The sequence below is a fragment of the Felis catus genome, chromosome B1 (genome assembly GCF_018350175.1).
Source record: "Felis catus isolate Fca126 chromosome B1, F.catus_Fca126_mat1.0, whole genome shotgun sequence".
Taxonomy (NCBI): domain Eukaryota; kingdom Metazoa; phylum Chordata; class Mammalia; order Carnivora; family Felidae; genus Felis; species Felis catus.
The window spans coordinates 203,495,655-203,520,620 of record NC_058371.1 but is presented as its reverse complement, the minus strand read 5'-3'; the positions used below and the strand labels follow the sequence as shown (position 1 = coordinate 203,520,620).

Below are 24,966 nucleotides of genomic sequence, written 5' to 3'. Positions count from 1 at the left end.
TAGAGGTTGATGTCTGGGACCGGGGTACAATTGTGCCCTCTTACTGTGAGGGACAGCGTTTTCCTCCCCTTCATGCTGCCCTCTGGGCAGCTTCTCTATTCACTAGTGCACTCCTGCCCCCAGTAGGGACTTAGGGCAGCCTCTGGGCTCACAAGCACTTGGGTTTCCAAGAGTCTTCCGAAGGGCTCTCCCATCGTGGAGATGTGTCAATTAAAGACCGGTCCCTTGGGGATTGGGTGTCAGCAAATGGGCCTCTTCTGGTGGGATCTGAAGCGACAGCTGCTTTGCTCAGCAACCACGTGAGTTCCCCGATGTCCAGGTTGGACCTGGATGTCCACAAGCACGTGGGACTCAGCTGCCCTCTTTTAGCTGTTTGTAAAATCTCATCTTGGAGAACATTTTCAGTTTGCGAAGCTGTTAAAATTAAGTAGAGTAAAGCCACATGGTTTCTTCTCTTGTAATCTGACTTGCCTTGTTTCTTTCGTTTAACAGATGATGTCTTTCTGCCTAAAGATATCGACCTAGACAGCGTGGACATGGACGAGACCGAGAGGGAAGTGGAGTATTTCAAAAGGTAAATGTTGGGGCTTGTGTCTGAAGTAATGTGAGTTCACGGCTGCCATACACGACCCTCCCGTGGTGTTGCCAGTTGTGTGGGCACAAGTTCTGTCATCTGGCCAAGGAGCCTGGCTCCTCAGTAGCATTGCAGCCCTGTGACGGCCTGCCACACGCGTCCCTCCATAGCCCCAGCACACACACTGGCCTCCTCACTCCCGCTTGCACCCAGGCGCTTCTCCCCTCCCTTCTGTGTGAAGACTGGTTTAGGACAGTGGTTCTCGACGTGCTCTGGACCAGCTGCACCAGTGGGGCACACAGGCCTCTCCCCACACCTGCAGGGTCAGGCGCTGGGGAGGGACCTGACGTCTGTATGATCACAAGCATCCCTGGTGACCCTCATGTGTGCTGACACTGAAACATTCTGTATGGCATGCTTTTAAGGAGAAAAGTGACATTTTAGATATTTTCTGTTTTCCTGACGAGCATCAGACTTTATTAGTACTGTGTTCGATAGTATTTTATCTTCTTTGTGAATTTTGGCAAGCAAATTTTATTTTAAAGCTCCTTGTTCCTTCTTTGTTAGTACTTTAACTTGTTTCAGGTAACCACACACACACACACACACACACACACACACACACACAAGGAGCAGTGTGTTTGCTCTGAATTCTAATTGTTCAGGATAGGATAGGACAGAAAAGAAGTCTAAATATTTCTGGAAATTATATTTATTATGTAATTTATGTATGTGTGTGTATGTATCTCAGCAGACGGAATAAAGCATCTGCTCAAGTTGGACATGTGTTCATTACAAAAACTGTTAAGTAGGACTACACAGGCACATCCTTAACATAATAAAAGGTATCCATAAAGTACAACAAATGCCATACTTACAGTGAAACATTAAAAACTGCCCCTGGAGATTAAAAAAGAAAAAAGAAGAGAAGGATGCCCATCATCACAACTTCTGTTTGCGAAGACGTAAGAAGAAAAAAAAGGATAAGAATCAGAAGGAAGAAATGGGATTGTCATTCTCAAGTGGTACAGATGTGTTTGTACAAAGTCCAGAATGACCTATAGGTAAATCACTTGCATTAGTAAGAGAGTTTGCCCTGAAGCTAAATTCCGGGGAGCAAGGGATGGAATAGGGACTTTTCTTGGATAAAAGCAGAACTTTGGAGGGAAATTTTCCCAAGGTAGGTCTGTAGGCCTCATATATTTTTGAAATCATGCATGTGCTTATAAACAGAGATTATCAAACACCCAAGACCTGGGGAAAACAAACATCTAGAAATGAAAAATATAATTATTAAAATCAAGATCTTAATAGATACACGATAAACAGCTTAGACACTGCTGAAGAGGGAATTCGTGAATTTGAAGAAATATCTCAGACATACCCCCCGAATGCACCACAATTCAAGGAAAATAGAAAATATAAAAGAGGTTAAGAGACATGGAGGAGAGAGACTGAGTCTAACATATACATTTAACTGGACCCCCCCCCCCCCTTTGGAGAAGATGGTGACTATAGAAAAGCAGTATGTAAAGAGAAATGGTGCCTGGGGACTCTGAAGAGCTAATGAGAAATCCAAATCTACAAATTCAACAGTACAACATATACCATCAGGATAAACAAATAAAAATCCATTCCTCAACAGAGCAAATGTAAAACCCAAAGACCATGGAGTGATATTTTCAGTGCTGGGAGAAAATTGTCAGTCTATAACTATGTTTCCCACAAACCTATTCTTTTTTTTTTTTTTTTAATTTTTTTTTTTCAACGTTTATTTATTTTTGGGACAGAGAGAGACAGAGCATGAACGGGGGAGGGGCAGAGAGAGAGGGAGACACAGAATCGGAAACAGGCTCCAGGCTCTGAGCCATCAGCCCAGAGCCTGACGCGGGGCTTGAACTCACGGACCGCGAGATCATGACCTGGCTGAAGTCGGACGCTCAACCGACTGCGCCACCCAGGTGCCCCTCAAACCTATTCTTTAACATAAAAGAAAAACTACAGGAACTTGCTACAAAAACATCTGTATAAATAAAACATCTGGGGCGCCTGGTTGGCTCAGTCGGTTGAGCGTCCGGCTTCGGCTCAGGTCATGATGTCACAATTTCTGGATTCGAGCCCTGCGTCGAGCTCTGTGCTGACAGCTTAGAGCCTGGAGCCTGCAGCCTGCTTCGAATTCTGTTCCTCCCTCTCTCTCTGCTCCTCCCCCGCTCATGCTGTCTCTCTCTCTCTATCCTTCAAAAATAAATAAAAACATTTAAAAAAAAAAATCTAAGATTACACTTCAAGAAAAAAGATTGATCTTAGAAAAGAAAGTCTGATTTGCAGAAAGGAGAGAGAAACAGCCTGATAAATGTCGGTAAATAAAATGCTTTCTTTGTAACAAGATAGTACTAATAGCCAGTTGACATTATGTCTGAAAGAACCACCATATTGAACAGTAGCTTGTGAGTTCGTGTGAAGTAGAGCTGAGTATCCTCAGGTTCTTTTATCATTCAGGTATTTAGCAGTTAAGTATTTCAGTTTTTTTTTTAATGTTTATTTGTGAGAGAGAGACAGAGTGTGAGTGGGGGAGGGGCAGAGAGAGAGGGAGACACAGAATCCGAAGCGGGCTCCAGGCTCTGAGCTGTGGGCGCAGAACCCAAGGCGGGGCTCGAACTCAGGAACCGTGAGATCGTGACCTGAGCCAAAGTCAGACACTTACCAACTGAGCCCCCAGGTGCCCCAACAGCTAAGGATTTAATATTGAGACTCTGAGGTGAAGGTGATACAGTTTCACAAGCAGTCCTTAAAAGAATAGAAATAGGCTGTATAAATTGCTAATCTATAGAAGGAAAAAAAAATCAAAACTCAGAAAAAACAAATGTAAAGAAGGTACAGTAAACAAATTTTAAAAACACGAGAGACACAAGTTCAGTTTTACCAGCAACCATTATAGATAAAAAGTTTGTCAGATTGTGTTAATAATTTTAAATACACATATACATACTTACACACATGCATGCACACACACATACACGTACCATTTACGAGAACATACTGAACATACCTAAAACGATGAATAGAAAGGTGGAAATAAAGAGGGAAAAGGAAGCTACTGTATAGTTATGTTATTTATTTATTTATTTTATTTTTAAATTTAATGTTTATTCAGTTTCGAGAGACAGCAAGCAGGGGTTGGACAGAGAGAAAGAGGGAGACACAGAATCTAAAGCAGGCTCCAGGCTCTGAGCTGTCAGGACAGGGCCCGACGTGGGGCTCAAACCCACGAGCTATGAGATCATGACCTGAGCTGAAGTCAGACGCCTAACTGACTGAACCACCCAGGCACCCCTGTATAGTTATGTTATTATCAGACAGAATGTTTTAATATAAGGGACAGATGAAGGTTGCTATACAGTAATAAAAAGTTCAGTGTGTGAGGAAGACATAGAAATTTTAAACTAAGTACTTAATGAAATAGCTTCAAAACACAAAAAGGAAAATTGTTTTTGGGCTGCACGGAGAATCAAATCCACTCTTCTTGTAGGATATCTCAGACTCTTTCTCTGTGTGGCTGCTCGCTTGAGCAGGGCAAGCACCCACAAGGATGTGGGGGATCAGCAGAGCTTGGCCGGCAAGCTGAGTCTAATGAGTACAGATGAAACTGTGTCCAGGAACCGGGGTCTGTGTTCTTACGCACACAGGGAACGTTCACAGAAGCAGAACACTTGCGGGGCCATGGAAAGCAGGGCTCAGAGGTTTCAGAGAATGAATATGCATAATTTGTGTTCTCTGCCCGTAACATGTTTAAGTAGGAAATGTGCAACAAGTAAAATTTTAAGTCCCTTAATATTTGGAAATCTGAAAGTATATACATGTAAATAACTCATGGGTTAATAAATAAGAAACCACAGTAAGACATTTTAAATACACGGAGCTAAAAGATAGGGAAAACGCATATGAAAACCTGAAGGATGTGGAAAAAGTTTGCTCTTTCAGTGAAGCCTTGAATGCTGCCAAGTGAGTTTTAAAACTGAAAATAATGACTTGGGATTTCATTTGAGAAATTAGGGAAAGAACAACCAAATCCAAAGAAAGTAAAAGGAGATAATACATAAAAGAAAAATAATGAAATAAAAAACAAATACAGAGAAGATCAACAAAGCCAAAATTTGAGTCTACAAATATTAACTACATAAATAAACCTTTGAGAGACTGGTCAAGAAAAATCAGAAAAACAAAAAAAGACACAAAAGAATATAGTAATTAGATGGAAAGGAACCAGGATGTCAGTGATTATCAAAGTTGGACCATGGCTGTGTCCATTTCACTGCATTCGATTTTGTGTGGGTCTAAATCTTCCATAATAAAGAGGGTTTCTTTAATTTCATGAACATGTAAATGGAAAGGATGGCATAATTAATAACTACAGGTGCTGCAGTAATTAAGATACAAGAGGACACTGGGAACAACTGCATGATTAATTTTAAAACTTAGGTACGAAATCAACCCAATAAATAGCTTGAATGATCCAGTAACCATCAAAGAAATCAAAGCAGTTATAAGTCTTCCCAGTGAGAAAACTATATTCTGATGGTTTTGCAGAGAATTCTCCCAAAACCTCAAACAGATTATCCAAGCTTATACTGATTCTACCAGAGAATGGAAACAACACAGGACTCCCCACCTCATTTTATGAGAGAAGGAAGAATTTTATACCAAAATCTGCTAAAAAGCAATACAGAAAACATGAAAAATTACAGATCTCTTTCAGTCATGAATATTAGATGTAAAATCATCAAGAAAAAGTTCACATCAAGAAAAAGTTCAAATCCAACAGTATTTTAGGAAGCAATATACGACCAAACAGATGTACCCCAGGGATGAATTCAAGGAGTATTTAATATTAGGAAATCCACAAATGCGATTTGCTAAACTGATACATTAACGAAGAACCATATGATCATTCCATAGGTTCAGAAAAAACACTTGATAAAATCTTAGCACTCTGTTAATTAAAGAGAAGAAGAAGAGGAGGAGGAGGAGGAGGAGGAGGAGGAGGAAGAAAAATGGTAAACTAGCAATAGAAGGAAATATCCTTAACCTGAAAAGATTTACCAAAAGAAGAGAGAGAAAAGAAATTCACATGGAACGTTTTCTGAAATGGGAAACATGGAAGCACGTGCAAAACAGAGGTGCTCTGTTTCCACTTCTGTTCAACCTTAAATTATAATTCCTAGACAGCAGAATAAGAGAAGAAAAGAAATTAAAGGCTTAAGGAGTGGAAAGGAGGAAATAAAATTCCATTTTACAGATGATCTAAGGGTCTACAAAGGGGATTACAGAAGAATTTAGTAAGGATCAGTGTACAGAAGTTACATTTCTCTACAGCATCCATAATTTGAAGATGTAATTTAAATAAAGACAGCATCTATAATAGCACCAGAATCTGTGCAATGTCCATGAATAAACCTAACAAAAGTTGCACAGGACTTATGCATAGAAGACTTTGAAACGTGACTGAAGAACACTGAAGACCCAGATCCTATATTCATTGACAGGAAAAGTCAGTATCATAAAGCTGTCGTGTTTCCCAAAATTTATCTGTAGATTTTAAAACCCAGGAAGAATTTTAGAAAATTTAGCGTTTTTAAAACATGTTAGGATGGATATGTTGTGCTTGCAGTCACACAATGAAATGCTATACAGCAGCGAAAAGGAGTGAACTAGAGCAGTCTGCAACATGGATCTTACAAACTGAATAGTCAACAAAAGGCAGAACACGAGAATGTATATAATACCCTGTTTATATAAAGTTCAATTTAGACACAACTGAAGTACATCTTTTTAATATACCCACCAATCAGTCCAGCAGCTCCACTCCTGGCTGTCTGCCCAAAAGAAACAAGAGTGTATCCACACAAAGACCTACACATGAATGTTTCTAGAAGTTTTATTTGTAATAGCCAGAAACGGGGGACAACCCAGATATCCACAGCAGATGAACAGATAAACCATGCTCTGTCCATCTGGTGGACGCCGCTCAGCAATGAGAAGCATCCTCCTGATGAAACACCATAGATGGATGTGAGAAGCAGTGTACTTAGGGCATAGGAGTGCATCCTGTGAAGTTCCATCTACATGAGATTCCAGAAAATAAGGTTCATCTGTAGTGACAGACAACAGATCGCCATTTGCCTAGGGCCAGGGAGCCAAGGAGATGACAGACAACAAAGGGACACAGGAAAATTGGGGATTTCCTGGAGATGTTCTGTCTGAATTGAGGGGAGAGTATATTGTTTGGGAATACTACACATAGATGTTAAGACTATAAAGAAAAGCAAGGAAATCATTGACATAAAAAGCCAGAATAGTGATTACTTGGAGTAGGGCGGGGCTCAGCTGTGGCTGAAGCAGGTGCTGGGTGGGGTTGCCTGGGTACTGGCAGCGTCCCAGGGCTTGATTCTCGTGGTCCACAGTGTTTGCCTTATAATTTTTCTTTATAGTGCACGTCTGTTTCATTTATTCTTCCTTATGTGTATTACATTTATAAGAAACAAAAACAAAACAAAACAAAAAAACCTTATAAAGGATTGATAATGATGCTCATTTTCTCGCCCATTTTAAAGACTTAGAAAGTCATGATTATTAAAACATCATGATATTCGTGTAGAATATCGTGGAGCCCAGAAATAGGCTACACAAACACAGAGCTTTGGTTTATAACAAATGAAGGTGTGTTCATAAATGGGGCTGTGACATTTAAATTTGAATACTTAGCTCACACCATACTCAAAGGTCAGCTTTAGATGAGTTGAGATTCTAAATGTCAAAAGCAAGCCTTTTAATTGGGAATATAGGTGAATATATTTTTGACCTCAGAGTAGGGAAAGATTCCTTAGAAACAACAACCATAGGGGTGCCTGGGTGGCACTCAGTCAGTTGAGTGTCCGACTTCGGCTCAGGTCATGGTCTCGCGGTCTGTGAGTTCAAGCCCCGTGTCGGGCTCTGTGCTGACAACCTGGAGCCTGGAGCCTGCTTCAGATTCTGTGTCTCCCTCTCTCTCTGCCCCGCCCCTGCTCATGCTCTGTCTCTGTCTCTCAAAAATAAATGCTAAAAAAAAAAAAAAAATCTCAAAAAAAAAAAGAACCATAAGATAAAAGATTGATAAATTCAACAACATTAAAATCAACAGGTTTTTTTAAGAAAGTGAAGAAATAGTATTTGTAGCACATCACAAAGGATTAGTATCAAAATATAAAAAAGAAACATTATAAAACAGAAAAAGACAAACATGTTGACAAATGGGCAAACAAAATGATCGGCGGTACAGAAAAGTGACCAGTAAACCGGCGAGGTCTGTAGCCTGAGCGGGAGCTGGGCGCAGAGGAGCAGGAGCTCTGCCCACCGCTTCCGGGAGCGCAGAGGGGCTCCAGCGACTGTGGGAAAGGGTTTGGCAGAATCGGGTAGAGTGGAAGTGGTACGTTTCACGGAGCCCCACTGCCTGCCCCACATGGGTGCGCGTGTGCTCAGCCCAGGCCGAGCCACGTGAGCACAGCGTCCACTTGTCTGTTCCCCGTGGTCTGCTCTTACGGCCTTGAAAATAACAAAGTGTGGCTTCGTGGAGGAATTGCACAACATAATGTTGAAAGAAAGCAGTAAGAAAAAAATAATAGTATGGTTCTGTTTCTGGAAGTCCATGAATCAGCACACGAAATACTGCTGAGGAAACATAAGACCTGGGGCTAATTATCACCTATGGCAGGGCTGCCTCCTGGGAGAGGATAGCAAGGTGCTGTCGGGTTGGTGGTGTTGGGCTTCTCCCCCTGGGTTGGGGGTGTGGTCACCCAGGCTTTCGTGTCATGGTTACCTGTGCACACGTGTTCTGTACGTGTGACACAGTCCACTGCTGACAGCACGGAGGCCCGATGGGGAGGTGGTATCAGAGCATAAGGTGCAGGGGAGCCGGGTGTGTGGAGAGGGCTCGGCAGAGCCAGGGGACTCTGGGCCTCGGGGCCCCAAGGAGCAGCTTGGGCTGTGTGTCCTGTGCCCTGAGAGCCCGTCAGAGGCCTTGCTTCCGTTGGGTTGGAGCTCTTTGTGGAGTGGCTTGCAGCGGGGCCATGCGTGACCCTTGTAAGCGTCCAAGTCACTGCCCTTGGAGACGTATGGGGCACACATGTGCCAGGGGGAGCCTCTGGGAGCGGCTGTGGGAGAAGGGAGATAGTAGAAGCAGAAGGGAGAGCTTCCGGAAGGTGCAGAAGGTAACATTGCTGGACTCGGGGTTTGACCAGCTTGGCCGGGGAAAGAGAAGTGAGGTTCAGGGCGGGGTGGGGGTGGGGGAGTACGACCCTTCTACCTGGACACAGACTGCCGGGCGAGCTGCACAAGAAATTGAGGTTGGTCGGTTTAACCACTGTGTAGACCAACACACTTCCACTTCCAGCGGGGAGACAGCAGTAACCATTTTCAGGCTTAATTCAAATTTCTGCTACCCAAATGAGAGCTGGAAAGGTGAAAACTTGAGAAATTATGCCAAGTAAAGGCTTTTGAAAGAAAATGTTCTTTGTTTAATACAGAATCGGCCACTGTCGCCTGGGAAGCAGGTGGCAAAGTGTGGTCTTTTCCAAGCCCTGTTCGGCATGCAGCGTGTGACCCAGAGCTGGAGCCCGGGGCCGGAGGCTGGCGCCTGAGGCCGCAGGTGCTCCTCTGCGCCCGCTGCGGCCCTGAGTGCTGGGTGGGCAGTGCAGGCAGCAGTGGGGCCGAGTCTGGCCATGAAAAGTCCCATTCCTCCCACATCGCGCTTCCCCGTGTGTTCGTGGATAAGTGAGGACGGGGCGGGGGGGATCTCTGTGACTTAACAGGTGACAGAGGCAGGGTGGTGGCCGTTGGCAGAGCCACCTTCACTGACTCAGGCTCATCAGAAACTTTCCTTGGGCAGCAGCTTCCCTGGGGGACAAGTTGGAGAAGAAGGACACGGGAAACCGGAGGACACTGAGGGCGCTGGCCAGTGTCCTGAAGTGGGGGACTCCCTCCTCAGGGCCCTTCCCTACTCTGACCCCTCTCCCCACACTCCCCCTCTCCGGAGGACACTAGGCTTTGCCAACCACAGCGAGAACGTGGGCCGTTTCCTTCCGTGACCGTTTGGCTCTTTGTCTCCACAGATTCTGTTTGGATTCGGCTAGACAGACCCGACAAAGACTGTCCATCAACTGGTCCAATTTTAGCTTGAAAAAGGCCACTTTTGCCGCCCACTGAATGAGGACCGCCTGGAGAGGGACGCGCAGGAGGTGGGCCAGGCCTCGGAGCTGCTGTGCTTGCCCAGGGCTGTGCCGGGTGGGCCACCGCACCCGAGACCACCCCCAGACCGAGAACTCGCTGCTCGGCCCGCGTTGGTAGCTCGTGTGCGTGTAGTCTGTGAGCGAGGCTTCGACCACAGCGCTGTGCTGTCGGATTGGAACAGTGGCTCCCGCCAGTTTCCCACCACGCGGCCTCAGAGCCTGGGCCGTGGCCAGAGACGCGTTCCGTCATCCACGTGGCTCGTTGCCTCTGCATCTCGCCCTGTCCTGTCATCTGTCCCCGCCGGGGCACTGCCGTCACTCAGCTCTCGTGTGCCCTGCATCCCACCCGAGGCGGGCTGGGCGGGCAGGCGCTCTTCCGTTCTCCTCCACAATCTACTGTTTAAGAGTGTACACGTTGCGCTGTTTGTGTCTGATCCCCCTGACTTGTAGCCAGCTTGTGTAAGATCCCTTGCAGAATGAGAAAGTTCAAAAACAAAACCCCACCCAGTACTCACACCATCAAGTCTGTTAGAGAGTGTACGACTGTATTAACACGGAGGCCTGCCTGGCTACTTTTTTAACATATTGTTAAGTAATATTAAAATCATGTCTTTCTTTTTGAAAGATGGAATACATTAGTACAGCAGAAGACCTCGTCTGGTTGCTTTCTGCTGGGGCCCATAGGGCGGTGGGGGTGGGGGCAGGGTGTGGGGCAAGCGGGTGGACCTCCCCACCCCCCGTCCTCCCTGCAGTGGTGTATCTGGGCCCTTCCGTGTGCCCAGGACAGAGCCCAGCCGGATGACTCTGAGGGTCTGCTGTGAGAGCAGTGGGGGCACCAAGAAGCAGCAGTGGGGTGCAGGCTGAAGAGGGGACACCGCATTCTAGTCTGCGGGGCAGGGGAGGCACAGCAAGGTTGGGGGGGGGGGGACCGGTGGGCTGGGACTGCACACGGCCTAATGGGCACGTGCCCATCCAGCCTTCAGGGAGTAAACTGAAAAGTCACAAGCGTTAAGTTGGGTATACATAAGGAACAATATGAGCAGGATTTCGGATGAAAAGGGGAATTCTGCCTTGGTTCCTTTCTCCTGAGATCTCTCCAGGCAGTTTGTGGGAGTCTCCGGTGGAGCCGCCATCCTGTTCCCACCCACTTCCCGGAGCACCCCGGAGCCCCACTGCTCCCCACTCTTGGTAAACCTGCGTGTGTGGCCCGTCCCTGAATGAAGGGGGAGCAATGAGGGCCCCATTTCTGTGTGGAGACGGGGAGGGGGAGGCAGCCTCTGGAGATACTCTGACGGCTCCATCCACAGGACTTCTGGACTGACGGCATGCAGGTGGGACAGAGCAGAGGCAAGAGGGACTCCTGAGGCTCTGCTCTGAGCCCTGGGCGGGACGGGGCCAAGTCTGGGGTGCTCATCAGAAGCCCAGGTGAGATGTCTGGCACTGGGGATCGCTGCTCGTGGGCAGAAGGCCCCCCAGGAACATGTGTGGACAGGTCGGGCGGGGGGCTGTCCGCAGATCCAGTATCACAGGTGGCAGGAGCATGGCACGGCAGGGCTGCTGTGGCCGGGGTGAGGTCCAAGAACTGGCCCTGGGCTCCCACCACAACCCCGTGGGAGCTGGTTTGCGGGAAAACAGGGTGGGAAGAGCAGGTCCTGGGACTAGGAGACGGGGTGGCAGCAAGACGAGCAGGGGGACAAAAAGCTGGCTGGCTTGTTGTGCTTTTGTTTTTTCTAGGTGGGAGGAAGGACAGCATATCTCTGCTCCTGGGATGACCCAGCAGATCGAGGAGCAGGCTGGGTGGTGACCACAGGAGCCATGTCCTCAAAAGGCCCTGATGTGCCTCCAGGACTCCCGGGCCCAGGCCTCGTCCCTTCCCGGTGAGCGTGAGGGTAGCCGGGCTGGCTGGGCAAATGCTGGGGAGGGTCCCGGGGAGCCTGCACACCTGGACCCTGCCATCTGGGGAACCTGCCCGCCCAGGCCCACCCCTGAGACCCTGCCCGTGCCCCACCCCATCCTTGTCATGAGTTGGAAGCAGTCCCACCTGTGGGCCGCAGCTTTCATCTGTCCTGGGGGCCACAGTGGCCGAAGGGTCCTACCTGTGACATGAGCAGGGCCTTGTCGGGGCCAGGAGTGGTGAGGGGGACCCCTGGGCACCCCGGCACAGTGTCCACACACACCCATGTCTCCACCTAAGTTGGCCCCACCTGCCCCCCTGCCACACCCCTGCCCCCCTCACACACGGGCCAGCCACCTAGGCCTTATTCCGGCCTTGCTGCTTGAAATCGGGAGAATGCCCTTCCCACGTTCCACACAAGGCCCAACCCTTTCGCTCCTTTGGGTCTTTCCCTGAGTGGGGGTTGGGGGTGGGGGGTGTCTCTTTACCATTCCCAGTTCTCAGGAACAGAACACTGAGGATGGATTTCGGGCCTGGGAGGCCCAGGACAGTCCAGGGGTAGGAAAAGGTGGAGGGTCGAGGCTGGCAGGGCTTCCTTAGTTCAGCCCCTCCCACACAGGTGGAGGCAGGCCCAGGCCAAGGCACTGGATACTGTGCCCCCCAGTGCAAGGCTGCGTCGTCCTGCCCAGGCATTGCATTTACTGGTGGGGAAACCAAGGCCCAAGGTGTGCCTGCGAGACATCTGGCCCCAGTGCTACTGTCTTCACGGGGGCCTCGGCCCGAGGGTCGGATCGCGTTGGAGTGTCCCCTCCTTTACACAATAAATGATCACGAGATGAAATAAAATAACAGTAGCTAGAAAAGAAACAGTGAAAATGCCCTTTCGTTGAACTTTGTCTACATAGTCAGGCCATTAAAAAAAATATTATCAAAATGAGCATTATGGTACCAAAAAGGATTAACATTTCTTCATTTCATTAATACGTTTTTTTTAAGAAGAAAAAACTTACCTCACAGGTCACACTGTGTCGCGGTTTTAAACACAAATAAAACCTCTCGGTCACACACGCAATGACAATTGAAGTAACTCGAGTCCTGGTTCTTCGTCTTCACAATGACAGCCAATCACTATCTGTCTTGGATCCACTACTAAACCGGAAGAGTAACTGGTACGGGGCGGGGTGGGGAGTGGGGGGAGGAATGGGAACGAACTGCACAGAGAAAATTCAAGCGGTTCTGGACTGTTAAGAACTTACTCCTGAAACTGTGTGTCCCTGGGAGCCCTCCAGATTGTCTGCCACAGAGAAGACAGCATAGGACAAGAGGAAGAGTCATGAACGTGTGCCAGTGGCACACCCAGGAAGGAACAAATGCCATGGAAACTGTCCCCGTGCCACACGATCGTAAAACCGAGGAAGTTTAAACCACGGTTTTGGATGTTGGACTAGAAGCACATGGCAATGTTTCCTGAGCCGAGGGGACGAAAGAGGGTAAGCCCCCTGAGTGCCCGCTTCCTGCCTGGAGGCAGCTTCCAGGACTAGCCCTGGGCAGGCCCATGGCCACACCCCAGCAGGCCTGCTGAGTAGAGTAAGCCAAGACTGGCATGTGGGGAGGCCCAGGCAGCTGGAATTTGTGGGGCAGGGTTCTGAACAGGAGGGGCTGCATCTAAGGAGCTCTGGGGGAGGGGGGGGGGCTTCAGAGTCCCCTGCAATCTACTGATCTTGCAGGTGTGGCTTAAACTTCCAGGAACCCAAGGGAAAATCACCAGAAAGCAGTACATTTGGCCGCAATAGTGTTTCTACCAGCCAGGGTGGAGAGACCTTGAAATACTCGGATATAGACATCGGTGTAGGGTCAGAAGGCTATGATCTTAGCAGTGGTGTTAAATTAGCCCTAGAGTAAAAGCTAAAGCTAAAGGCAAGCCTCGGAAGGCTCAAACTGATCCTAAGTATCTTAACTGCCTGCCTCAACAAAGTCCAACCTAAAGGAATACAAAAATATCCCACACTAAATGAAAGTCTAAGTGAAGTTCTAAAGAAAAAATAAAATATCTGCAATGAAAAATACTCTGGGTAGAATTAACAGATCAGAAACTTCAGAAAAAATACCCATGAACTTGATGCTTCGGGAACACAAACTACCAGAAAGCAGAAAAGAGAATGGAAAACAGTAGCCGGTGGGACAGTGTCAAGCATTCCAACATACATGTAACTGGAATCCTGGAAAAATGAGGAACAACCACGACAAAATACTAATTCAAAGTGAACCTGTCACAAGTTTGCTGGAATTACGGATGAGGCTGTTGAGTCTGTAGGTCAGTTTGGGACGAAGTGACATCTTGAGACCATATAGTTCCCAGTCTGCGTTTATGTGTTCTTGAGTTCGGCAGTATTTTGTAGCTTTTATTGTAGAGATTTTGCACACTTTTGATGAATTTTTCCTAGGCACTTTGTTTTTGATGTCATCACAAATGGAGTTATGCTTTAGTTTCCTGGGGCTCCCATAACGCAGTGCCACAAACTGGGTGGCTTATGGCAGAAACTTCTCCTCTCACAGTCCTGGAGGATATAAACCCGAAATGTGGGTATCGGCAGGATTGGTTCCTTCCAGAGGTTGGAAGAACCGCCTGTTCCATGCCTCCCTCCTAGCTCCTGGTGGTCACTGGCAATCCTTGGCTTACAGAGGCATCACCCCCAGTCTGTGTCTGTCTTCACGTGGCCTCCTCCCTCATCTCTGCGTTCGTCTCTTTAAGATTTTAAGCAATTCCGGGGCACCTGGATGGCTCAGTTGGTTAAGTGCCTGACTTTGGCTCGGGTCATGATCTCATGGTTCGTGAGTTCAAGCCCCGTGTCGGGCTCTGTGCTGACAGCCTGGAGCCTGCTTCCGATTTTGTGTCCCCCCCTCTCTCTGCTCCTCCGCCACTCGCGCTTGGTGTCTCTCTCTCTCTCTCTCTCTCTCTCTCTCAAAAATGAATAAACATTAAAAAATTTTTTTCAAATAATCTCTATACCCAACATGGGACTCAAACTCACAACCCTAAGATCAAGAGTTGCACACTCGCACGTCTCTTCTGTCCCTACAAGGACATGAGTCATTGGGTTTAGGGCCCACCCTCATCCAGCACATCATCTCATATTACATGTGCAAAGACCCTATTTCCAAGTGAGGTCACATTCACAGGTTCTGGGGGTTAGTTAGGACTTAACATCTTGTTGGTCACTGTATCTTTTGGGGAGTTTTAAATTTGCCTTCCTTGGGGTGCCTGGGTGGCTCAGTTGGTTCAGTGTGTGACTTTGGCTCAGGTCATGATGTCACAGTTCGTAGGTTTGAGCCCCACACTGGGCTCTGTGCCGACAGCTCAGAGCCTGGAGCCTCCTTCAGATTCTGTGTCTCCCTCTCTCTCTGCCCCTTCCCCCACTTGCATGTTCTCTCTCAAAAATAAACATTAAGTTTGCTTTTCTACTTGTAAACATACAGGAGTATGGTAGATTTTTCATATATCGAACTTTATATCTTGAGGTTGTCAAATAATTGACATAAATTCTAAACTTTAAGAACACCTAGAATTTTATGTGTGTGTGTATGTACTCCTTTATGTATATATATCATATATACATACAATCTGTCATCTGCAAATAGGGACGGTTTTATTTACTTTTTCGCCAACTTTTTTGTTCTTTATTCCCTTTATTACTGCACTGGGTAGAACCTCCTGTACAATGTTGAATTACAGTGGTTAAGAGTGAACAACCTTGTCTTGATACAAACCTCAGCAGGGACAGCATTTAATATTATATCATCAAATATGTTAGCTGTAAGTTTTTGGATATACACCTTTTTCAGATTGAGGAAATGCCTTCTTCTAGTTTGCTGAGTGTTTTTTTTTTTTTATCATGAGTGGGTATTAAATTTTGTCATATACTTTTTCGGCTTCTATTGAGATCATGTGTTTTTTTCTGTTATTCTATGAATAACATTTAATGCTTTTTTGAATAACCAATCTTGTATCCGTAATTAAAATTCTACTTGGCTATGATTTATTATCCTTTTTATATTGAATTCAATTTATTAATTTTTTTAGGGCTTTTGTGTCTATGTTCATGAGAGAGATTTGTCTTGTAATTTCTTGTTTTTCTTAGGTTTGGGGGTCATAAAAATGAGTTGGAGAACATTCCTTGTATTTGCTGAATGTATGTAAGATTGGTATATCTTTCTCAGGTGTCTGGGAGAATTCACCAGTGAAGTTATCTGGGCCTGTAATTTTCTTTGTGAAAATATCTTTTTTTTTTCTTTCTTTTTTCATTAAAAAATTTTTTTTCTTTGGAGAGAGATTGGGTTCATGCAAGCTAGGGAGAGAGGCAGAGGGAGAGAGAATCTCAAGCAGGCTCCATGCTGAGCGGCCCTGACACGGGGCTCCATCCCACGACCCTGGCAACATGACCTGAGCCAAAATCAAAAGTTGGATGCTCAACCAACTGAGCCACCCAGGCATGCACCCCCCTTTTTTGCGTGAAAATACTTTTAATTATAGATTCAATTTACTTAATACCTACAGAACAGCTACTCAGGTTTTGTTTCTTCTTGTATCAGTTGCATTAAATTGTGTTTTTCAAGGAGTTTATCTGTCTCATCGAAGTTGTCGGATTTATTAGCATAGAGCGTTCATAGTACTCCTTTTAGAGATCTACAGTGATGTTCCTCTGTTCATTCCTGATTATCAACAATTTGTTTTTTCTGCATTAGTCATGTTAGTGGTTTATCCATGTTATTGGCATTTAAAAGAACTCTTCATTTTGTTGATTTTTCTGTTTTCTGTTTCATTGATCTCTGCTCTCATATTCTTTCCTTCCCTTTTCTTTGGGTTTAATTTGCAGCTCTTCTCTTAGCTCTTGAGAGGGGCACGTAGATTGCTGAATTTTAACCCCATTTTCACTCATTTCAGAGTATTTTCTAATTTCCATTGTGTCTTTTCCTTTGTCCACAGATCACTTAGAAGTGTGTTGGGAATTTGATATTTATCTGTTACTGAGTTGTAGTTTAACCTCACCATGGTCAGAGAACATAAATTCAATGATTCAATTGTTTGGAATATGTTGTGACTTGATTTATGCCCCACAAATTTGTCTCTGTTGGCAAGTGTTCCATGTACACCTGAAAAGAATTCTAGTTGGCTTTTGTTGGGCCTAATGTTCCACATAAGTAAATGACACCAAGTTTGTTAATTATTTTGGTTAAATCTTGTGTATCCTTGGTGATTTTTTTTTTCCTGCTTCTCTCACTTAGAGGTGTGTTAAAATCTCCAGCTATGATTGTGCATTTGTCCAGCCCTCCTTTTGTTTATGTATGTTGAAGCTATGTTATTAACTGTATACAAATTTAGGAGTGTTACATATTCCTGATAAATTTAGCCGTTTGTCATTATACAGTGTTCTACTTCTGCTAACACTTTTTGTCTTAAATTCCATCTGATAATCATGTAACCACTCTTATTTTCTTGGTTAGTGTTGGCATGGTGTGTATTTTCTGTCTTCACCCTGTGTTCTTATATTTAAAGTACGTCTTTGCTGGGCGCCCGGGTGGCTCAGTTGGTTGAGAGACTGACTTTGGCTCAGGTCATGATATCATGGTTTGTGAGTTCGAGCCCCACATCGGGCTCTGTGCTGACAGCTCAGAGCCTGGAACCTGCTTCTGATTCTGTGTCTCCCTCTCTCTCTGCCCCTCCCTCACTCATGCTCTGTCTCTGTCTCAGAAATAAATAAACATTAAATTTTTTTTTTAATAAAGTACATCTTTGCTAATGGGCATGTAGGTGAGACCTTGTCATTCTCATCCAGTGTGACAATCATTGTCTTTCAGTGATCCATTTATAATGTAATTATTGATACAGTTGGGTTTGAGTCTGCCATCTTGCCATCTATGTCGTCTCATCTCTTCCTTATTCCTTTAGTTCTCCTAGCTTGTCTTGGATTAGTAACATTTTCTGTTCTATTCACTTTTTAAATATTTTTATTACTATGTTAGTGGTTACTCTAGAGATTATGCTTTCTTATTGCATTACAGTCCACCTTACATCAATGCAAAAACTTCTGTGTACTAAGTTCATACTCTCTCCCCCACCTATGAGGCTCTTTTGGTCCTATGCTTGCATGTTTTAAAGGCCTCCAAACATCGTTGTTTAAGAAGTAATTCATATCTACCCGCGCCCAGGTTCTTCATTCCTTTCTATATTTTTATCTGGAATAATTTCTGTAGTACAGATTTCTTGTGGTGCAGTCAATTGGATATAAATTTTGTTACCTTGTATTTGTCTGAAAAATACCTTCATTCTGCCTTTTTCCTTTGCCTAGTATTTTCTTTAAGATTTTAAGTAATCTCTACACCTAATGTGGGGCTCAAACAGCTCCAAAATCAAGAGTCGTATGCTCTACCAACTGAGCCAGCTAGACACCGGTCTAGTATTTTCTATTGCATACTGTCCTTGTGATTAATACAGTATAATGTCCTAGACTCTGTTGCCTGTATCTCATTCCAGGTGACAGCTGATTTACTGGTTGATTACCTGAAACTCTTTTTAGAGCAAAGGCTATTTCCATTTTGTCCTAGGATGTCAACTTTACTCCTAATGCAGGGCCCTTACAGGGTTTCAGAGGAAAACCCAAAGTATTTACCTTTGAAGCTTGAGGGACCCAAATTCAAAACTGTCCCCCTGTAATATTCAGCCACTGGAATGTCTGCTCAGCTCTTTCTGCTTTCCATCTGCTGTTCTCACCCCAGAATCCTTGGGTTCTTGCTCAATGCATGGAAAATTGGGGGGTCAGCCAAGGATTTGAGGGTTCCCCCTTGTGTGGCTCCCTTCTCTCTGGGGTGTCCCCATCCTCTGTTTCCAGTATTCAGGTGTCCACAAGCTCTTCCAGTTCCTGAGGTCAGGGAGACTGAGGCTTTCTGCTACAGTCTACCCACCCCATGCCACATAGGCTGGGTCTCTTCCAGCGGGGCCCCAGAGGAAGTGACACCTGAACTCTGACTTGAGGAGGACTTAGCCAGATGGAAGGATGAATTCCAGGAAGAAGTACAGACTGTGCTATTGAGAACATGGGTGCAGATGCCAGCTTTGTCACTCAGGCACTGTGTGACTTTGGGCAAGTGACTTAACCCCTCTGTGCCTCCTTTTCCTTGTTTGTGTTGAGGATGATCATAACACTTACCTCCTGGGATCGCTATGAGGGTTCAGGGAGTGAACCCTGGCAAGCACTTGGCACGGCACCTCAGCCTCCCCTCCCGCCTTCTCTTTCGGGTCACTGATCACACCTTGCTCTGTGTGGCTCTCGTGTGCTCTCAGCAGGTACCTGCACCCTCTCACCGCATTCCCAGCCCTTGGCTACACATCCTGGGCTGGGGCAGAAACAGACCGAAGGCAAAGCGGGGCTGGCGCCAGGTCACGTGGTCCCTGACAGGCAGGTGGCAAACACAGGAGCGCTTCTCCTCCTCATCAGCCAGTCTGACTGAAAGTACTGCAGCCCCCGGGACACATCCTCAACAGCAGTCACCATAGCAAGTGTATTTATTATAAAAATAAGTAAATGTGAAATGTCTTTTGTCTTTGAGATATGTGGCAAACGCTATTGCAGTGCATTTCAGTGAGGACACGTGTCTCTGCGGTGGCCGAGAACAGTCCTCGTGTGCGATGTGTTGCCACAGGGCTCAGTCTACAAACCTGGTCCCGACTCAACAGAACCGGGGGCCCACACACGTGGTCCCTGCAGGCAGCCACCTCTTCCCAGCGAGCTGCAGCGGCCCAGGCGCAGGCTGACTGGGGCTGTCGTGTTGCCTGTGAGCGTTTGTGCACCCCCTGCTCCTGGTCTTGACCCGACGGCCGGCCGGCGGGGGGCAGGGAGGGGCGCACTCCATACCAGAAGCCAAGCCAGGCCCTCCCAGAGGCAGACGCCCCACGAGAAGTTCCCTCCAACTTGGTCTGTTCCACCGCCCAAGGATGACCAAGGTGAAGGATCAGAAACCCCCTCAACCTGTGCTGGGTCCTGGGTCTCAGGGGATCTCGCCCCCGCCCAGGGCCGAGCCCCCTCAGAAGCAGCAGGGTCACGGGTAGCTCCAGCCTCAGGGCCTCACTGGCAGCACTCGGCCACGTGCCTGAAGAGCTCCTCGCCTTGCTCGTCATCGAAGTGCTGCAGGCAGTGAGGGCACTGAAGCTCCCCCTGCCCTCTCCGGGTCGTTGCTCCAGGACACCTGCCCTCTGCGGAGAAGTCCGGCCCCTGAGATCCAGTCCCAGCCCTCCGGCCACCGGGTGCCACAAGCTCCAAGACACTGGTCTCTAAGTACTTGGGGGTTTTGCTCCCCGTGTGCGTCCGGCAGGAGCCCCGCTCTCGGCAGTCCTGGAAAGAAGGCAAGTATGCGTTCACATGGGCCGCACTGCAGGCCACAAAGCCAGGTGTCGGGTTCTAGCACTCGAGAGATTTCTCCCGTCCCTGAATGGGACTTGCAGCCCCTCCCCACCTCCTGGAGTAGCCCAGAGTCCAAACACGGTGGGGCCCAGTTGCAGACGCTCCTGCACAAGTTCAGATGGGGCCCGCTCCCTGCCTATCAGCCCCATATGCCTCTGTGGAGAGACAGAGGTGGAGCCGGGGTGGGGGTCCCTCCTAGCTCGGCCCGGCGCACGCCCTCCAGACATCAGTCACGAAGCACCGTGGCCTGCATGCTCCTCAGCCTGGTGCTTCTACTTCACATCTGAACTTGGGCTTTCGTCTGTGGGCCTGGGGCTTATTGCCCGCCCCTTCTGCACTCCTGCCCTGGCTCCTCAGCAACGGCAAGTGCTCCCCCACATTCGAGGGGCCGCAGGCTGCAGCTGAAAAGGATGCAGAGGCCACGTAATGCAAACGCCCTGTCCCCCAACAGACTTGAAGTGGGTCCTGATCATCCCTGTTGGCCCAGAGTCACTGACAGGCTGCCTAGAACCACACCTTTAATGACCTTTCAATCCAAGAGCACGTGCTTCCTCAAGTTCGAGGCAGCCAGAAACCCACAGGTGAAACCCGACCACAGAAGACCACAGGAGACCGCCCCTGCCTGGGCCCATGGTGGAGCGTCCTCAGCCAGAGCCTAGAGTCCCAGGGCCTCAGGAGAACCCGGAATCTGTGATGGGAGCCGCTAAGGCCGCTGGGGACAATGAGGTCCTCCCGCACCTCCCTGTTAGCCTGTGGCCTCGGGGGGAAACAGGCTGCGGGCACGGTCCCCACCCACTTCACCCGCCAGTAGGAACAGCTGCCTCTGTCCAGGCCTGGTGCTCTGGACCGAGTCCAAGAGTGTTAAAGAGAGGGTGTCCCCCGTGACTCCCTGCACCTCATGCAGGGTGGGAGCAGAAGCCACTGACGAACCCCAGCAGCGTAGTACAGACAGCACCCAACCAGATGGGGCAGCCCCAAGGTCAGCTCAGCATCCCTGCTCAACCTGGTACGTCAATCCCCAGAGGTGCCACTACCGTCCAGTCCAAACGTTCTTGGAGGGGCCCAGTAGGTACTGGCTGAGGGGCTAAAAAAAAAACAAACTCTCCCAGGGTCTCCGCAGAGCACGGAGAGGGTCCAGGGCAGAGGGGAAGAGGCAAGTGGGTGCCATGTGTCCTGCACCGAGAAACTTTATCAATTCTGACTCACACCAGGCCTCCCTAGTTGGGGTGGAGGCCTACTGGCCCGCAAGGCCCATCTCCATGCACACGGGCCGTGGGCCCAGGGACGTTACTAGACACTTGGGAATGGAGTAACCAAGTACCTGTGCCTCATCGTGAGGAGGGGACACGTAAGAAGGAAGCTCCTAGCAGGAAGCCTGGGGCCCAGGACGTGCTCACCGGGCGCATGACCACAAGCATGGAAGGCAGGACAGGCCCTGTGGACTGTCACATAGTGTGACTAGGAGCTCTTCCGCCCCCATGCCCCAGGGGCTGGGCAAGGCGGCTCTGACCTAAGCAGGGCAATCAGGGTCTCAGGCCGATGCTTGAAATTCGCGGAAAGAAAAATGAGAGAAATGCCAGGCCTAAAGAGGCGTCGTACTCTACCTGCCTCCGGGACGCCTGGTGCCGCAAGGCGGCCACCTGCTCCTCCAGCTCTTGAATCCTCCCCTGAGCACGCTCTCGATCGGCCCTTTCCGAGGTGAAATCATCCTTGTAAGCAAGAATCTGAAAGGAGGCAAGACACGCGGCTGTCAGCACGCGGCGCCATTTCTGCTGCTCAGGATGGAGAAGGTGCCCACCTGGCTCCCCCCACACACACCCTCCCCCACCCAGGGCCACACCTGCTGCTCCAGCATCTGCACCCGCTCCAGCGCCGCATCGCGGGCCCTCCTCACAGCCGTCAGCTCCTCCTTCACTTCCACACAGTCATTTATCTTCTCCTCCAGCTGCCTGTTGAGCCTGGAGATCTCCTTCCTCATCAGCTCAGGAGGGGAGGGTCTCTCGGGCTCACGGGGGGCCTGTAGCCCCTGAAGCTGCGCGTGGAGCCCCCTCACATACTCATCCCTGCTGGCATCGTAGCGCTGCCACTTGGCGTTAAGGTCTTCTACCTGAGGGGACGTGGCCAAGACACGCGGTGAAGGCGGCCCCACGCTACGCCACGCTTTGTGTTTTTAAGTTTAAACTTTTTCTTCAAATTTTTATTAAATTCCAGTTAACATCCAGTGTAATATTGGTTTCAGGAGCAGAACTCAGTGTCACTTGCGGACACCCCCAGTGCTTTGTCGCCATCCCCATCTAGCCCATCCCGCCCCCCTCCATTAACCCTGTTTGTTCTCTATCGTTAGAGTCCCCTGTGGTTTGTTGTCCTCTCTTCTTCCTCCCCCACTTCTCCTGTGTTCCTCTGCTTGCTGTCTTAAATTCCACACAGGAGAGAAATCACTTGGCATTTGTCTTTCTCGGACTATGAAGCGCTTTGTTAGCAACAGTTAGCTAATGAGTTCTTCCCCTTAAATGGATGTCACCTCACTTTGCTCTTCTATCCAGAGGGGACACGGAGAGCAGCAGACACATCCGAGGCACGGCGGTGACGTCCGCCAGCAACTGTTAAACACAAGTGGACTCGGTGCGGTTTTCCCTCCTTAAAAGCCATACTCGATAGTAATTCTTGCACCTCCTTTCTCGACCTACGAGTTAGCCTGAGGGGACAGAGCATGACGGGGCACATTCTGTGCACTTTCAGACAAAAAGGTCAGGTCTCGGCATGGTGTGTGTCAGCCAAAGTGGCCTGAGGGGGACACAACCCCTGAGCACCATGGAGGACAGGACCCCCCTACACCTGCAGTTCACAAGGGCAAATTCTCTTGAATGAAATATGACAGATACTCACATGGGTCACCTTCTGTCTCAACAGTCGATTTTCTTCCTGTAACTTCTCGATAACATCCCGGACACAGGTGTCCCCGCCTGTACGCTCTGGCTGCATAACAAAGGGAGAGTGGGAGGGCACTATGTCGCTGAACATAAAAAGTGCAACAAGAGGGGAGGAAGCTAGACCCGCGGACCAAGGTCGCAGACATCATCGCATCCAGCAAGGCACCAGCTGGCGGTCGTTCATCAGGTAGAGAAGCAAAGTGGAGACACAAAAGGACTCCCTGCTTCCCGGAGGTGGTGGGGGAAGGGTGTGCTCTGCCCTGACCCGGGCCCACCACCCACCGGGGCTCCCGCTGCCTGACATGCTCTGTCATGGTTCGGGGGAACAGGGGGCTCAGTCCCATTGTGCGGCAAAGGACACACCGGCCCTGGGCCACAGGGGGCAGGCCTGGCTGGGAACCCAACATGTCTGCAGACCATCAGGGTCCACCTTGGTGGCTTTGTACACAGGGTCTGACCCACACCATGCTCATGCCTAGAAGCCACATCCCAAACCACCCCTAACAATGGTAGGCAGCCCTAACCGAAAAGTCTCGTTTGAGAAGTCTGTCTGAATCCGAGAAATGCAGTGCATTTAATAGAACAGAGGGCTGTATGTTGGTGACCTCATTTTTGAGAATTCCCCTTGAATGACAAAGGAAGTATGTATCCTCACGGCGCAGCCACTGGGAAGCCCCGGGTGACTCAGCCAAGTCCCAGGCTGAGAAATGATGCTGATTTAGTGACTGTAAGAGCCGCCGGCCCCCAGCCACCATCGTGTGTAGCTACTTTCAAATCCCCGCAAGGAAACGACCCAGTGACTCAACGTTGGAGAAGAGCACCCGCCTCCTCCCAAATAGCACTTTTCTTTTGGCTTCTCAAATACGCTTGGTTCCTTCCGAGGTTCCCTTTTAGTGGAATCCACCTGAGAACAGGTGGTTCCCCATGCGAGCTGTGGCAAAGCCGCCGCGAAGGGGCCGGTCAGCCCATCCCCCTCAGAACATCGCAGCGCATTCCTCGGTGAACCTGGTCGCAGCCTAAGAGAACTGCCCAGAAAGGACCCCGCTCAGCGAGCCCACAGCCAGCTGTGCCGAGGCCCACGGCTGGGTCGGTGCCGCTCTGTGCAGGTGCATGGAGCACAAGGAAGGCCAGCACCCACGGCCCTGCGGGCCTGCGCATGGGGCCTGTGGGGGAGCTGCCCTCACCTCGCTCTGCATCTTTCTCATCCGCCTACCAGCCGCGGCTCCACCCTCTTGTCCTCAGCTAACCGAGGCTACAGAGGCCAAGAGGCTGGGCTGGTGAAGCAGGCTGCCCTGCTTTCCTATCACATTTTGCACGTTCCATCTTTCTAGAAGAAAGCCCTGAATAGACAGGCTTTGTCACAACCAAGAGGAGTCTCCTTACTGGTGGGCTCTGGGCTCCCCAATCCCCGCGATTGCTGAGGGATCCTGCGGTCTCTCCGCGACGCCTCCTGCCCCGACGTGGTCTTCACTGTAATTTGCTTACCCACGTGCATGGCCTACCTCAGGACTTTTCTCCCTCGAGTCCCCCTGTGTGCGCTGTCGTTCATCCAGACACTTGGCCAGATGCTGGCACATGTGGGCAGTGGCGGCCAGAGTCCTCCGCAGCTGATGGGTCTCATCAGCCAAGGAGCGGCACAGAATGTCGCTGGCGGCCCGGGCTCGTTCCTTCTCTGCCACGCTCTGCCGCAGCAGGGCAACTTCCTTCTCTCGCTCATGCTCCGGCTGGCTCATCAGCTGCTGCTTCTCCTTCTCTTTTTCTTCTAACTTCTCAGAAAGTCTTTCAATTTCCTAAGTGGAAGATTTAAAAGCACAGTTTATTTTATTAAAAGAAGGTAAAAAACAAATGTTCA

The 24,966-nt window shown here is 48.7% G+C and overlaps 2 protein-coding genes across 17 annotated transcripts in view; one reads left to right on the top strand and one right to left on the bottom strand.

Moving 5' to 3' along the window:
• Positions 1-12,811, top strand: part of FAM193A (family with sequence similarity 193 member A) — a 169,973-nt gene extending 157,162 nt beyond the window's left edge. For 7 of the 14 annotated variants that reach the window (XM_023253472.2, XM_023253476.2, XM_023253470.2 and 4 more), the window contains 5 exons: positions 493-574; positions 9,718-9,843; positions 10,935-11,022; positions 11,142-11,259; positions 11,569-12,811. In XM_023253472.2, coding sequence (XP_023109240.2) covers positions 493-574; positions 9,718-9,811 — 176 coding nt within the window. In that variant the 3' untranslated portion in view covers positions 9,812-9,843; positions 10,935-11,022; positions 11,142-11,259; positions 11,569-12,811. Of the gene's footprint in view, positions 1-492; positions 575-9,717; positions 9,844-10,924; positions 11,023-11,141 lie in introns of all 14 variants that reach the window. The other 7 variants (XM_045056887.1, XM_045056885.1, XM_045056886.1 and 4 more) reach the window with 7 other exon arrangements.
• A 6,460-nt stretch (positions 12,812-19,271) lies between these two features.
• The window catches only part of TNIP2 (TNFAIP3 interacting protein 2), a 34,263-nt gene continuing 28,568 nt past the window's right edge, over positions 19,272-24,966 (bottom strand). For all 3 annotated transcript variants that reach the window (XM_023253523.2, XM_019829839.3, XM_045056940.1), the window contains exons 2-6: positions 24,617-24,904; positions 23,071-23,160; positions 22,025-22,291; positions 21,789-21,908; positions 19,272-20,115 (exon numbers count right to left, since the gene is read on the bottom strand). In XM_023253523.2, coding sequence (XP_023109291.2) covers positions 19,849-20,115; positions 21,789-21,908; positions 22,025-22,291; positions 23,071-23,160; positions 24,617-24,904 — 1,032 coding nt within the window. In that variant the 3' untranslated portion in view covers positions 19,272-19,848. The remainder of the gene's footprint in view (positions 20,116-21,788; positions 21,909-22,024; positions 22,292-23,070; positions 23,161-24,616; positions 24,905-24,966) is intronic.